Source organism: Hippoglossus stenolepis, chromosome 7 (genome assembly GCF_022539355.2).
Source record: "Hippoglossus stenolepis isolate QCI-W04-F060 chromosome 7, HSTE1.2, whole genome shotgun sequence".
In the NCBI taxonomy this organism is placed as follows: domain Eukaryota; kingdom Metazoa; phylum Chordata; class Actinopteri; order Pleuronectiformes; family Pleuronectidae; genus Hippoglossus; species Hippoglossus stenolepis.
The window spans coordinates 14,665,455-14,678,073 of record NC_061489.1 but is presented as its reverse complement, the minus strand read 5'-3'; the positions used below and the strand labels follow the sequence as shown (position 1 = coordinate 14,678,073).

At 41.4% G+C, this 12,619-nt stretch overlaps 1 protein-coding gene across 1 annotated transcript in view; it reads left to right on the top strand.

Moving 5' to 3' along the window:
- Positions 1-11,895, top strand: part of LOC118112675 (neuronal acetylcholine receptor subunit alpha-7) — a 31,422-nt gene extending 19,527 nt beyond the window's left edge. Inside the window, exons 5-9 of the mRNA XM_035162179.2 lie at positions 3,813-4,060; positions 5,605-5,799; positions 6,457-6,543; positions 8,985-9,094; positions 9,216-11,895. Of these exons, the coding sequence (XP_035018070.1) occupies positions 3,813-4,060; positions 5,605-5,799; positions 6,457-6,543; positions 8,985-9,094; positions 9,216-9,821 (1,246 nt within the window). The 3' untranslated portion in view covers positions 9,822-11,895. The remainder of the gene's footprint in view (positions 1-3,812; positions 4,061-5,604; positions 5,800-6,456; positions 6,544-8,984; positions 9,095-9,215) is intronic.
- The last annotated feature ends 724 nt before the right edge of the window (positions 11,896-12,619 follow it).

Here is a 12,619-nt window from a genome sequence, read left to right as displayed (position 1 = left end):
TTTAGTTCGTAATGTAACACTATATATTACACGTTATGTAATATATTATTTTTATTGACATTTTGTGCCGTCTTCCCTGACTTAAAGGATAATTTGAAGACGTATATAAGTAATTGCACCCAGCATTGCTCATATGTGTACATGCACTCTGCCTCTGGTCCCCGTGAATACATATATCCCACTGTAAATAACAGAACCACAGTAAATGTTGCCTGCGGCCTCCGGGTGCAGTGTGTTAACCACAGAGCCTTCAGGCTGTCAGACAGAATGGCTAATGTCTGGACTGCCTCAGGCTGTTCACTTTACTGCTATATTTGTAGGACATGACATAATCTACATGGACGGATATGACGCTCTGCTGACCCACAGTAGATGTGAACTGTGAACGGCAAAAAAGCTACAGGGAAGGTGTTTGCTTTTCTCCGTGGATTATTATATTCTCTTTTGGATTATCTATCTGATTTGAAAATCGACTAAGAATGTTTGAAAAGAAATAAAGTCAAACATATCAGGATAAAATATTTTTTCTTGCCGCTGTTTCAGCCTGTGTAACCTGAAAAGTGTATTTTAAGCGACATGATTGCAATATTACATCATAGTCTGATTTAATGATATCACTTTGAATTTTTATGCCTCCGCGTCGACGACAGCTGTGGCCTGAGGCAATATGTTTTCAGGTTGTCTGTCTGTCCATTCATACGTCCATCTGTCCTGTTGTCATTAACATATCTCAGCAACGCCTTGAGATCATTTCTTCAAATTTGGCACAATTGCTCACTGGGACTGAAGAATGAACTATTTGGTCATCAAAGGTCAAAGTTATTTGGCCATAACTGAATAATTGATTCTCTGATTGTGACAAAAAGTCCATGTTTGATTTCCAAAAGGTCAAGGGTCAACTTGACATCAAAACGTTTTTTTAAAGTACTTCTACAAAGGCACACAACCTTGCGGTCGTAATTCAAGTTAATGGTATGTGACCATTCATTCTACCCCTGCATGGCTCTCTTTCAGCCTCAGTTACACTTTGTCACTTCCCTCTATCAGCAGTGTGTGTGTGTTTGTGTGGGCAGCAGCAGGTGTTGAGTGAGGGAGAAAAAAAGCTCTGTGACTCATGTCCCATGGTGCAGGAACCTGTCACTGCCACCATTGTCACTGTCGGTTAGTTTCTGTTCACACCTTGTCCCACTCTCACACGTCCACAGTGCTTTTTCTCCTGTGTGTGTGTGTGTGTGTGCTGTATGAACACAGCCATTCTCCCAGGGCTATCACTTGTCCAGTCGTGTCCATAATAATAAAATTGTGTACATTTGAACATCTGTTGAAAATTTCAAATCATTCATTTACAAAAAATCAAAACTCCTGATTAAATAAGAAAATATCTTTTTTAGAAAAAAAATGTAAGTTAGCCACCTACGTCTCTTTTGTTCTGCACATGAGAATAACTGGCACAGTGTGTGCTGTGATGTGTGTGAGATTGCAGTAAAACACACACCTTCTGATAAAGTAATGCCAAAGCTTAAATAATTCATTGTGTTACTCCGCCTCGGCCAACTCAAACATCCTCCCACCAGCAGCTGGGTCCACAGCTGAGATCAACACACACATTAGAGAAGAAAATTACACTTATTCATCATCATCCCCTTAAAAAAGGTAAATCTCTAAATCTGGTAAAAGTTAGAGATAAATAAAATTTGTTTATGAATTCTGGGAAGATGGAGGCGACGTTCTTTTGTGACTGAATGAGGCTCCAGGATGTTTCAGACACTGAGATGTTATCTCTCTCACAGAGGAGTGTGTGTGTGTGTGTGTGTGTGTGTGTGTGTGTGTGTGTGTGTGTGTGTGTGTGTGTGTGTGTGTGTGTGTGTGTGTGTGTGTGTGTGTGTGTGTGTGCATGTATAGGTGTACTGTGTGCCTTCTTACTGTATGTGTGTGGTGTTTAGTGTGGTAACAAATCCTTTTTGGCCGGTATAAGGTGCATTTTAGATTTTACACAGTTTTTCCTCCTGACTCCTTTTATCTTCACTCGGTTATTTCCCCTGTTTCCCCTTATGTAAGCAGTGGATACAGGAGTAGATTTAGAATGTACTAATGAATACACATTCATTACTTACAGCAGCCTCAGGAGGATATCAACGTTTAAATGTTAACATATATTATGAAGGCTGTTTGTTTCCTCAGTTTTATTTCATGTTCCAAAGAGATTCCTTCCTAATCCCAAACATGGATCGTTTTTAAAACTTTTACTTAGTGAGAACTGTGAAAACTGGGTTGCACCTCATTAAGTTTATTCCTGAAAACTGAAATCAGTGGGAATTTAATAGATGTCCTTATTCCGTGAATGTTGCATGGTTTTCTGATGGTTTTCCGGATACTGTCTTCCAGGTAAAAACAACTGAGAGAAAATATAAAACCTGCTGTCTTAAAATGTTATGTTGCTGCAAATGAGGGCATATAACACCAGATCCATTTTAAGACATCTATTAAACAAAAATTGGTTTCTCTGTGGGAGAAAAAGAGAGACGTATTTCTAATGTTTAGTGGGGTGTAGTTGACGACGTATCTCTTTATCTGCCCTGGTGTCATCACTACAGGTTCAGTGAAGGTTGGTGGGAGGAGAAACACTTTTGTTCCTGCAACAGAATTATGCTTATATACTGCACAGGGGAAACAAAACGGAGGTCACTTTCTAAAAGTTCAATTCTGGCCTCTGGCACTTTATTTAATAGTTCACGCTCTCATCTGCACTAGGTGAGACGGTCTTTTAAATATTTCATTAAAGTTTAGCTGCGGCTACCAGAACTAAAGAATTTATTTTCCAGAAAGCCCCAAAGGTATCGTGTGCTTCTCCAACACTCTCCTAGAATACAGATTCTACTTTATTCAATTAGTGCATTGACTTTTCACCTTGGTGGGGAGTCTGGCAGGTGAGGCCAAATCAACCATGCAACCAAGAAGCTGTCCAAGGCCGCCCTTATATCATCCCAGCAGGTTGTGGAGTGCAGAGGCTACACCGGGGGAGGCATCGGTTGTGTTTTCGCAATTTTTTCCTTTGTCTTCATATTTGGATTAGTAGTAGAAGTGAATATTTAATGCACTCTGGGTTTCACCTTGGTTTTAGCGTGTGTAAGTGTGTGTGTGTGGTGATGGACCAGAGCAGCAGGCCAGTTGCTTCACAAATAGCAGGTAGATACATCACCTCACTGCTGCCTGCTGTGGCTGCTTAGGCAGAAACAGCAGAGAGACTTGCATAGGTTCACAAATACACACTGACAACAGTGGAGACCTGGGTGGAACTAATGGGCTGACTAATTCATTTTTACCGTGACAGGAATAGTTTTCATTACGAGTGTGTGTGTGTTTGTTTGGTTCTACTTACTGTGGTGATAATTACCACAGAGGTGGTTTGATTGCTCTGCCTCTGATACAGTCACGGGTGTGTAGTCGAGATCACAATGAAGGCTGAGGGTGTGGTCTGACCCAGGACTACAGAGTTATAATGTAGGAACGACTTAAAGTGTCGGAATGTCAACAACTTGCGTTGTCGCTTTGGTGTCCATGCATCTGCAAATGTGCAGTCTCTTGTTTTTTTAATAAAAGCAACAATTAGAGTCTTCATCTCTATGCAATAGTTCAAATTAATAAAACCTTTTTCATAATAATTGTAGCGTGTCCTGATTTGAAAATAGCTTAAAAAGGTTAAAAAAAGACTTAGAGAGAAATAGAGCTCCTGTTCACATTATTATCATTGATGTTATATTTTAAAGTGCACACACTCACACACACATTATTCTCTTTTGTTCTCTGCCCAGTGCGGATGAGCGGTTCGACGCCACCTTCCACACCAACGTACTGGTCAATGCATCAGGTTACTGCCAGTACATCCCTCCTGGCATCTTAAAGAGCACCTGCTACATCGACGTACGTTGGTTCCCTTTCGACGTTCAGAAGTGTGACTTGAAGTTTGGCTCCTGGACGCACAACGGTTGGCTGCTGGACCTCCAGATGCTGGACGTAGACACGTCCACATACATACCCAACGGAGAGTGGGACCTTGTGGGTAAGAGAGCTGACGTTTGTATTTATCACTGCCGGTATTGTCACCAGAATAGATTGCTGTACTTGAGAATCCAGTGTGATTGTATAATTCGGTGCATTTATTTGAGCTCAAATATAATTTTTCCATCATCTCATGAGACTGAAAATAAACTTTGAAACCAGTCCCTTTAGGGAGTTATAACAATAATGCAAAACATGCTGTATTCAGTCTGCGCAGTAAAATTTGTGAATCTACATCAGACAGGTGATAAATTATTATTTCCCATGATCTTAAAATATTTAACACTGAGAAAAAGGTCAGGTTAACCTGCCAAATACATTTTTAAAGGCTGTAGAGTGCTGACAAATACTTTACATAAAAGTCCATTTGACATTCCGTCTCATTACATACAAATGGTTTTCACTGTGGGAAATCATTTGCATGTTTGTAGTTGGAGGAATTGAAATGATTTTTGGAAGAACTCCCAAGCTGGATGTTTCCAGCTGGGACAGGAACAGCAGATCCCAGCACCGGTGCCCCTGGGGTGACGGTTAGCTGGACAGGGGTGTCAGACGGCAGCAGATGGTCTGCGAGAGGAATGTCTGACACTTTTTTGCCAGCGTGCAGCCAGGACATATGTGAGTGCAGCAATCCACATCCCTCCAGAAAGAGTCCAAGGGACGACTACCAAAAATCACAAATGATGCAGCTGTGTTGCTTTCATCATTTTATGGCTCACGGGACATGTACTAATAATTCCAGAAATCTGTTTGTCCATCTCTCTGTCTGTCTGTCCCTCCGTCCTTCGTTTTTTTTCTCACAAATCACTCATCCGATCCATGTCATGGACCCCGTGAAGTGCAGTTTTGATTGTGAAGTTTTTTGGATGAACGGTTGTCGAGACCTCAGCCCTGACCCTCTCATTAATTTCAAACTGCACCTGCTGCACCACATCATCAGTGACACATAGGAAAGTTGTGATGGTGATTTGTGAGTTTCTAAATAAAGCCCATTCCCTCAGGCCCTTTTTCTAACAATGTCCAACAGCCACATTTTGAATGGGCAGTTTCTAGCCCTACTAATAAATCCAGAAACTTCTGTCTGCCATTAGATTTTCTCAACCCCCCACCCGATTGACCCTGTGAAGATCCTCGTCTACTCTGAGGTTTTTCAGATCAATGCTTCTGTAGCAAATCGACAGACAGAGATTCTTCCATTGATTTTAAACTTTGACAATGTCACTGATGAGATGGTCAAGGTCACGCTCTAGTTTGACAGGCGCTGCACTAAGTCTCTTTTTATTTTTTTTAACCAATAACACAAAGTTAAAATGAAAGCAAATTAGACTGACTCCAATGGAACGTGTTCAGAGTGATGAAAATAAAATTGAATTGGTGTGAATTTTAAGACTCTTCTTTTCAACCTTTTTCAATCGATAGAATCATACATTTCATAATTACCATATTTGGGCTGATATTTTACTCTAACTGATATTTACATCTAAAATCCAATTACTTCGTCGGTTTAACCAAAAACATATATGTATGTGTTTTCTTCTCCCTCAGGTGTGCCAGCAAAACGTAATGAGCTTTACTACGATTGCTGCAAGGAGCCCTACCCTGATGTGACGTTTACGGTCACCATGCGCCGCAGGACTTTATATTATGGACTCAATCTGCTTATTCCCTGTGTGCTGATCTCGGGCTTGGCCCTGCTGGTTTTCCTGCTGCCTGCAGACTCTGGGGAGAAGATTTCTCTGGGTGAGAGTGGGATGCTGAAAGACAAACACACGTGCTCTTTGTATCGAGCTGGACCAGTGACTGGCCAGTGAGATTTACACTGTAAAATCCGTTAATCGTATGTATCTTGGTCACGATTTAAAAACAAAATTATAAGCCTATTCAATTTTATTTTTTATAAATTTGACTATTGAGGTTTTTAAACAACAGGAACCAAAACAGCAAATGTATTTGAAAGATGTACAAGCTCATACAAATACAGTCAGAAATACTTACAACACCTTTCTGGTTCACATATTTGTTTACACCGACGTCCTTATGAATACACATAAAATCACCTTGAAATAATTGATTTTCAAAATAAGAGGCTCACCACTAAATCTATTTTGGATTCACCTCAGTGCCTGAGACTCTTGATGAAAAACCATCTGTGGATGAGCAGCCACCAGTTACAATATCAGACCGAGTACTTTCTGGAAACTACCTCTGATACGTCAGATGAGCCAGGAGCTGAGAAATGGCTGTAGTCTTGAGAATATTACTGATTACATACATAAGTAATTATCGGAATAAATTCACATACCAGTGACCCTCATCAAATCATTATGTAAATACTCATGTTCTCTCTCTCTCTCTCTCTCTTTCCACCTGTGTGTCTCTCTCTATCTCTCCCTCAAGGCATCACGGTGCTGCTCTCGCTGACTGTTTTCATGCTTCTCGTCGCAGAGATCATGCCGGCTACGTCCGACTCCGTTCCTCTGATCGGTGGGTTGTATTTATGTCTATGTCTCTATGTATTTACACTAGGAAGTCATCGTTGGATCTTGCAAAAAAACTTAACTGAAAAGGAGGAAAGGATATCCCTCAGGAAACAGTCAAATTAAAGTGAATGTAATGATATGATAAGTGATTTAGTCAATTAATACATAGACATGACTGACAAATTTACAGTAAAAATGTGAGGGTCCATCTGACGCTTTCTTGCACTTCTAGTAAACACCAGTAATGTAAAACATGCATTAATTATTGAGTGTTTTCAATGTGGGCAATTTCCTTATCTCTATAAATACTGTATACTGTATGTTCTCTTGAAAATTAATAAATAAAAACTCATCTTTGGGTCAGGCTGGGCTTTGGCTTTGGCTTGAGTAGCCCGAGGGCTTCTATACATCATTGTCACTTCTCCCCGGATGCTGGATGGAGTAAATTGGGTGGCCTGAACTAAAGCTGTCAGTACTGTTAATAGGCCGTGTAATGTCTGGTTGTCCGGTGGGAATGCAAGAAAGGAATGGAGGATAGACGAAGAAATAATGGATGAAGAGACCAAGATGGGGGGAAGGGGCATTTAACCTTTGGGGTTTAAAGGGATAGTTCACAGAAAAATGAAAATTAACTCATTATCTACTCAGAACTATGCCACTATGTTGGAGGGGTGGGTGAAGTGTTTGAGTCCACAAAACACTTTTGGAAATGCCTCCATACGGCTCCTGTGGTGTCATCCAAGTGTCCAACATTCAAATTCGACTCGGACTAGAGTCATTTACACCATGTTTTTAGCGTGGTAGCTACTTCTGTTAGCATTGCTATTTCCGGTATTAGCATTGCTATTTTAGGCTTGGACAAACATCAGTGTGAAGAGAACCACAGAACATTGTGCACTTTTGCCTTTTTTGGTCCATGTCCCATCCGCTAACATGGAGGAGGTGGGGTTTATGACCTATAGTGTAGCCAGCCACCGGGGGGGTTGATGAAGATGACTTGGCTTAACTTTTGGGGAGCGGCCATGTCAACCATCTTTATATACAGTCTATGCTTTTGTCTTGTACGTGTGTCCTTTGTTACGTGTCATGTCAGTGATCAGTTCAAAGGGGGGTCAAAGTGAGAAATAGTGTAAATATAAGTGTAAATATAAGTGTAAATATAACCAGAGTATTAATAGTGTATCGTGAGTGTATTGAATAGAGTTCGGTCATGCTGAACATGGTTAAAGCTAACTGCCCTCTGATAAATGTGTCATCAATAGTGATTAAAGTGATTAATCCATTTGTTTTTATTTCCCATGACCTAGAGACGAGGCCAACTGGGACACTTTTAGGAGCCTTGTTAAAATGACTCATGTCCCTTTACAAGACATTCACATTCAGCCACTGTGAGTTATTGTAGCTGCTTGAACTCAACTGTAAATGAATGTTCACCACCGCTGCCAGAATCAGGCCACATGTCTTTTAATCATCAGCCCCTAATCACCACATAAGTGTGCTCATTTTCATTTAGTTAATTTATTTAGTCCTATCTCCGAGACCATTTGGCTCAGTCCATTTGAATTAATCTATAATGTAGTCAGTGAATGAATGTGGGTTTGAATGAATGAACAACAATGCTTCCGTTACTGTATCCATAAAGTCATTAGTGACTGATCACAAAGCAGTCAGGACGCAGGACCCATGTCCTTCCAACTCTCATAAACACCATTTCTAGCTCTGATTTCTTCTCTCTCCTCTTGGTTTTATTATTCTCTCCCCCACCTCTTCTCTTTAAGATCCCTCCTTCTATTCATTCATCTTTATTTCCCAGATCTGACAAACAAGGTCACATCCGTGACCTCATGAGGTGACTGAAAGTTTGACTTTCAGTGACTGTCGTCAACTTTAGCTGTTTGCTTTACCTTCACGGTTTCTGCAAGAGAAAGGAGGGCAGGAACTCAGATATTGTGTGTGTGTGTGCGCGTGCATTCGTTTCAGTGCACAGCATTCATTTAATGTTCCCCTGCTGTTCCCTGATGCGGGTGAAAAGATTCCTCCAGAACCAGCACTAATCTCCCTCTCTCCCTCCTCTTCTGTTTCTCTCTCTCTCTGCTCGGCTGGACTTTTTTTTGTTTGTTTACCCCTATTCTCTGTTTTGAAGCATTTTTGCACAGATTTTATTCCCCCTGTCTGAGTTCAAGTGGGCATCTTTGCCCCCTGGCAATGTAACGTATTGCTCAGATTTATCAGACTTGTTTTCTTTTCATGTTTGGGCATGAAATCAATCTATTTTTTGGACTGTTTTGGAACCAAGGTTAATGTTGTACCTGTTAGTTCATGTTTGCTCTCGGCTATGTAGTAGAGCTATTGGGGTAGTTCAAGGGCGAGTGAAAAGGGAAAGAGCATGACCTAAAAAAGCTTGACTTGATTTGTAACTGAGAATGTTGATTTGTTTTTGTGCAGCTCAGTACTTTGCCAGCACCATGATGATTGTGGGAATGTCAGTGGTGGTGACTGTTATCGTCCTGCAGTTTCACCATCATGACCCTCATGGAGGAAAGATGCCCAAGTGGGTGAGTGACTGAAACTGATTTTATCACATAATAATCACTACTGCGACAGAAAACCTCCAGCATGTATGTCTTTATGAATGATTGGTCATTGTGCACATGTGCTGATACTCTCTCCTTTCAGGTTCGGGTGGTTCTGTTAAACTGGTGCGCCTGGTTTCTCCGTATGAAACAACCCGGAGAGGAGCGCAAGCGACCCAGTTACAAGTACCGTCACTCCTCCCAGCACCACTCCAGCACCAGCTCCATAGAGATGGGCACAGTACCGAGCCTCAGCATTCCCCTCTCACAGACATCCTGCCCCCCGTGCCCCACCGGCACCTCCAACGGTTCCATGAGCCTCTACTTTGGAAATTACCACCCCATGGAGGGCCCACACTGCCCACCCTCCAGCGACTCCGGGGTAGCGTTAGGCGGGCGGGCCTACGGCACCCCCAGCGACGAGGCTGAGCCACCTGGAGGAGTTGGCAGCAGCGTTGGAGGCCTCGGGATGGGGGTTGGTATTCCCCCACCAGAGATCCAACATATCCTGGAGGAGGTGTCGTACATAGCCCAGCGGTTCCGGGACCAGGACCAGGCCGAGGCCGTCTGCAGCGAGTGGAAGTTTGCAGCGGCGGTGGTGGACAGGCTGTGCCTGGTGGCCTTCTCTCTGTTCTCTATCATTTGCACCTTCACCATTCTCATGTCAGCGCCCAACTTCATAGAGGCTGTTTCCAAGGACTTTACATAGCTGGCTGCAGCAGCAGGAGAGCGGGAATGAAGAAGGTGCAAAAGTAAAAGAATAGGTGAAGAGAGGAAGCGGAGGGGTAAAGGAATGAGTGCAGTACTGTATGTGGTCCTCAACCTACTATCTGGACACACCATTGTCATAGGAGCAGGGGACATGCTGTGTTTTATGAGAAAAATTATAGTATCTCCAGAAACTTCATGCAATTAGAGCCTGGCAGATCTGCCAAGTAACTGAATCATGTAGTCAATTTAACAAATCAGAAAACATAACAATTGATTACAGAGAGACATTGTTTTGTTTGAAATTCCAAATCAAGAATTGTCCCACTCTGTTTTAATGTCAGACACAATTTGTTCATATAGAAGGTGAAGAGTTTTGTCATGCAGGCTAAACAGTAAAGACACCTGGGTAGACTGGAGGCAAAAGGTTGAGAATCACTGGGGCAGTAGAGAAGTGCACTGCATAGATTTTCTTTTTTATATTAATCAAGATATCAGTTGAGGAGAGATGAGAAGAGTCGTCTTTACCCTGAAAACATTGTAAATATCATTGTCGTATCTCCGGCAGTCATTTAAAACCCACTTTTTTACTGCACGTTGAGACATGCGGCGTCACGGTCCACCTCACTGCCTCTTCCTCAGTCATCTCAACGGTTATTGTCTCATATATGTACAAAATCCATGCGTACAGATGTATAAATATCACTTCACTGTGAGCTCGTACACCGACTGTTCACTTTCCGAACTCTTGATAAAGATGACACAGACTTTTTTTCAGAGGACGTACCATCCCTGTAGTGATGTTAGGTTAGTTACTAAAATGAGATGTCTCACTGTGAATTTTATCATTTTGGGTTTTTACTTCGATCAACACAGCATCGGACCCAACTCTGTTGCTTTGACACTTGTGTAGAGGTAGGATGCCATTTCACTTGCCTGTTGAATTCAGTCTTAATCAACAGTTTGGGTCAGTGTGATAATGAAATTATATTATTAAATTATATTAAATGAAAAACCACCGCATTGGCTCACATTTACTGGTGTTGACCAGTAACTCAAGACGCACAGTCATTTTAAAGCGCAGTCGAATATTGTATGATAAACTTTGCAATACATCTTTGGTCGTGCACAATACAAACACATCCAGGGACGCTGGAAGTCAGTCAGAGTTGGGGATGCAGAGAGAAACCTTATATAATGAGGTAATGTTAAATGCAGTGCAGCAGTGCATTATGTGTGATTTTTGTGTTAATATGAACAGACGATGTTTTGCTACAGTTGAAGAACATAACACAACTTTCTGCAATTCAAAGCAACATTATAACATATTCATCTTCAGACTGTTCACACACGGAGTGCACATTTATTCTCTGTCAGAATTTGTGCAGGCTAACCACGTCAAGTGTTACATTTGTGCATCAGATAGGCTACACAAAGTGAACTTTGCCTTGCAGTTACAGCCTCTCGCCAATCGGGGGAGCTGGAGCCCCCTCTACACTCTGACTTCCAGCGTCCTTGAATACATATCATGAGTTTATTTGCAGGAAACAGGTGAAGTAGTTTTGAAAAGTATTGTATAACTGCTGTAAAAATACTAATTTGTGTACTTTTAAAGGTGAACAGGAATTTGGACGTGTTGAGCAATGTGACTTTTGAACCTCTGACACCACAGACGGGCAGGAGGCTTGACAGTAGGACTCTCAACTCCATACGCCGCCATATCACTGGAGATATATACTGTAGATGTATAAAAGGCCTAGTGTCAGTGACTTTTGCCTGTGTTTCGTAGAGGGAGACAAGTGACTGATCCATGCAGCAAAGTTCTTAATGTGTGAAGATCCATCTCCGCCTCACAGAAACCTTTTTGTTGTAGCTACAGAGTATTGATCTCTTTTTCTCTTTCTATGTCCAAGTGTCAACTTTTGGCTCCATGTCAATAAAAGTCTATTTATTCTCTGTATAAGCGGCTCTGGGAAATGCTTGTGTGTAACTCCCTTCTTCAAAATAAAAGCTCCCAGATGGTTACTTGACCGAAATCTATAGCATGACACAAAAATAAAAACTGCCACAAATCATGAAATCTGCAGTTTGGCTCAATTCACATCCACACTGAGTTATTACTTACTGCTGGAAACATGGGAATCGACGACACGCACCAAGCATCTGATACACACACACACACACACACACACTGAATCTTCTGCTCCGCTCTCTCTCTCGCTCTCTCAAATTCTCTCTGAAAGAATTTTCTTATTATAATTAACTGGAATAATCTAGTGCTTTGTTGCTCATTACCTGATCCTCTGGAAGATTCACCACAGAAAAGACATATCATATATATCAGTATCAACAACATTTTATTTTTATTTGGAACTGCACTAAATTGCACACACTCATAATCATCAGTCCCCTAAACATGCCTGATTGAAACCCATGAATAATTCTCTGAGAAATCAACGAAAATGTGAAAAAAAACTCCTGATCTTCCAATGTTACAGGAAGTGTTCAAAAAGGCATGAAAATTGAATGAGTTATTTCCTGACCCATATCCCATTCTCCCACCAAGTTTCGTGGAAATCAGTCCAGCTTAATTTATTTAGTAATTTTACAAACAAACAGAAAGCATTACCCTCTAGGCAGGGGTCATAAACTACACCTTATAGATTAACTGTAGCGAATAGAAATTGGACTATTGACACATTATCCCGGGCTAAATCTAAATCACAGCTAAGTGAAACTCACTGGGATAGTTTCAATAGTTTCAAGTCTGTTAAACTCCATCTAAAAGTTACAGGTTCA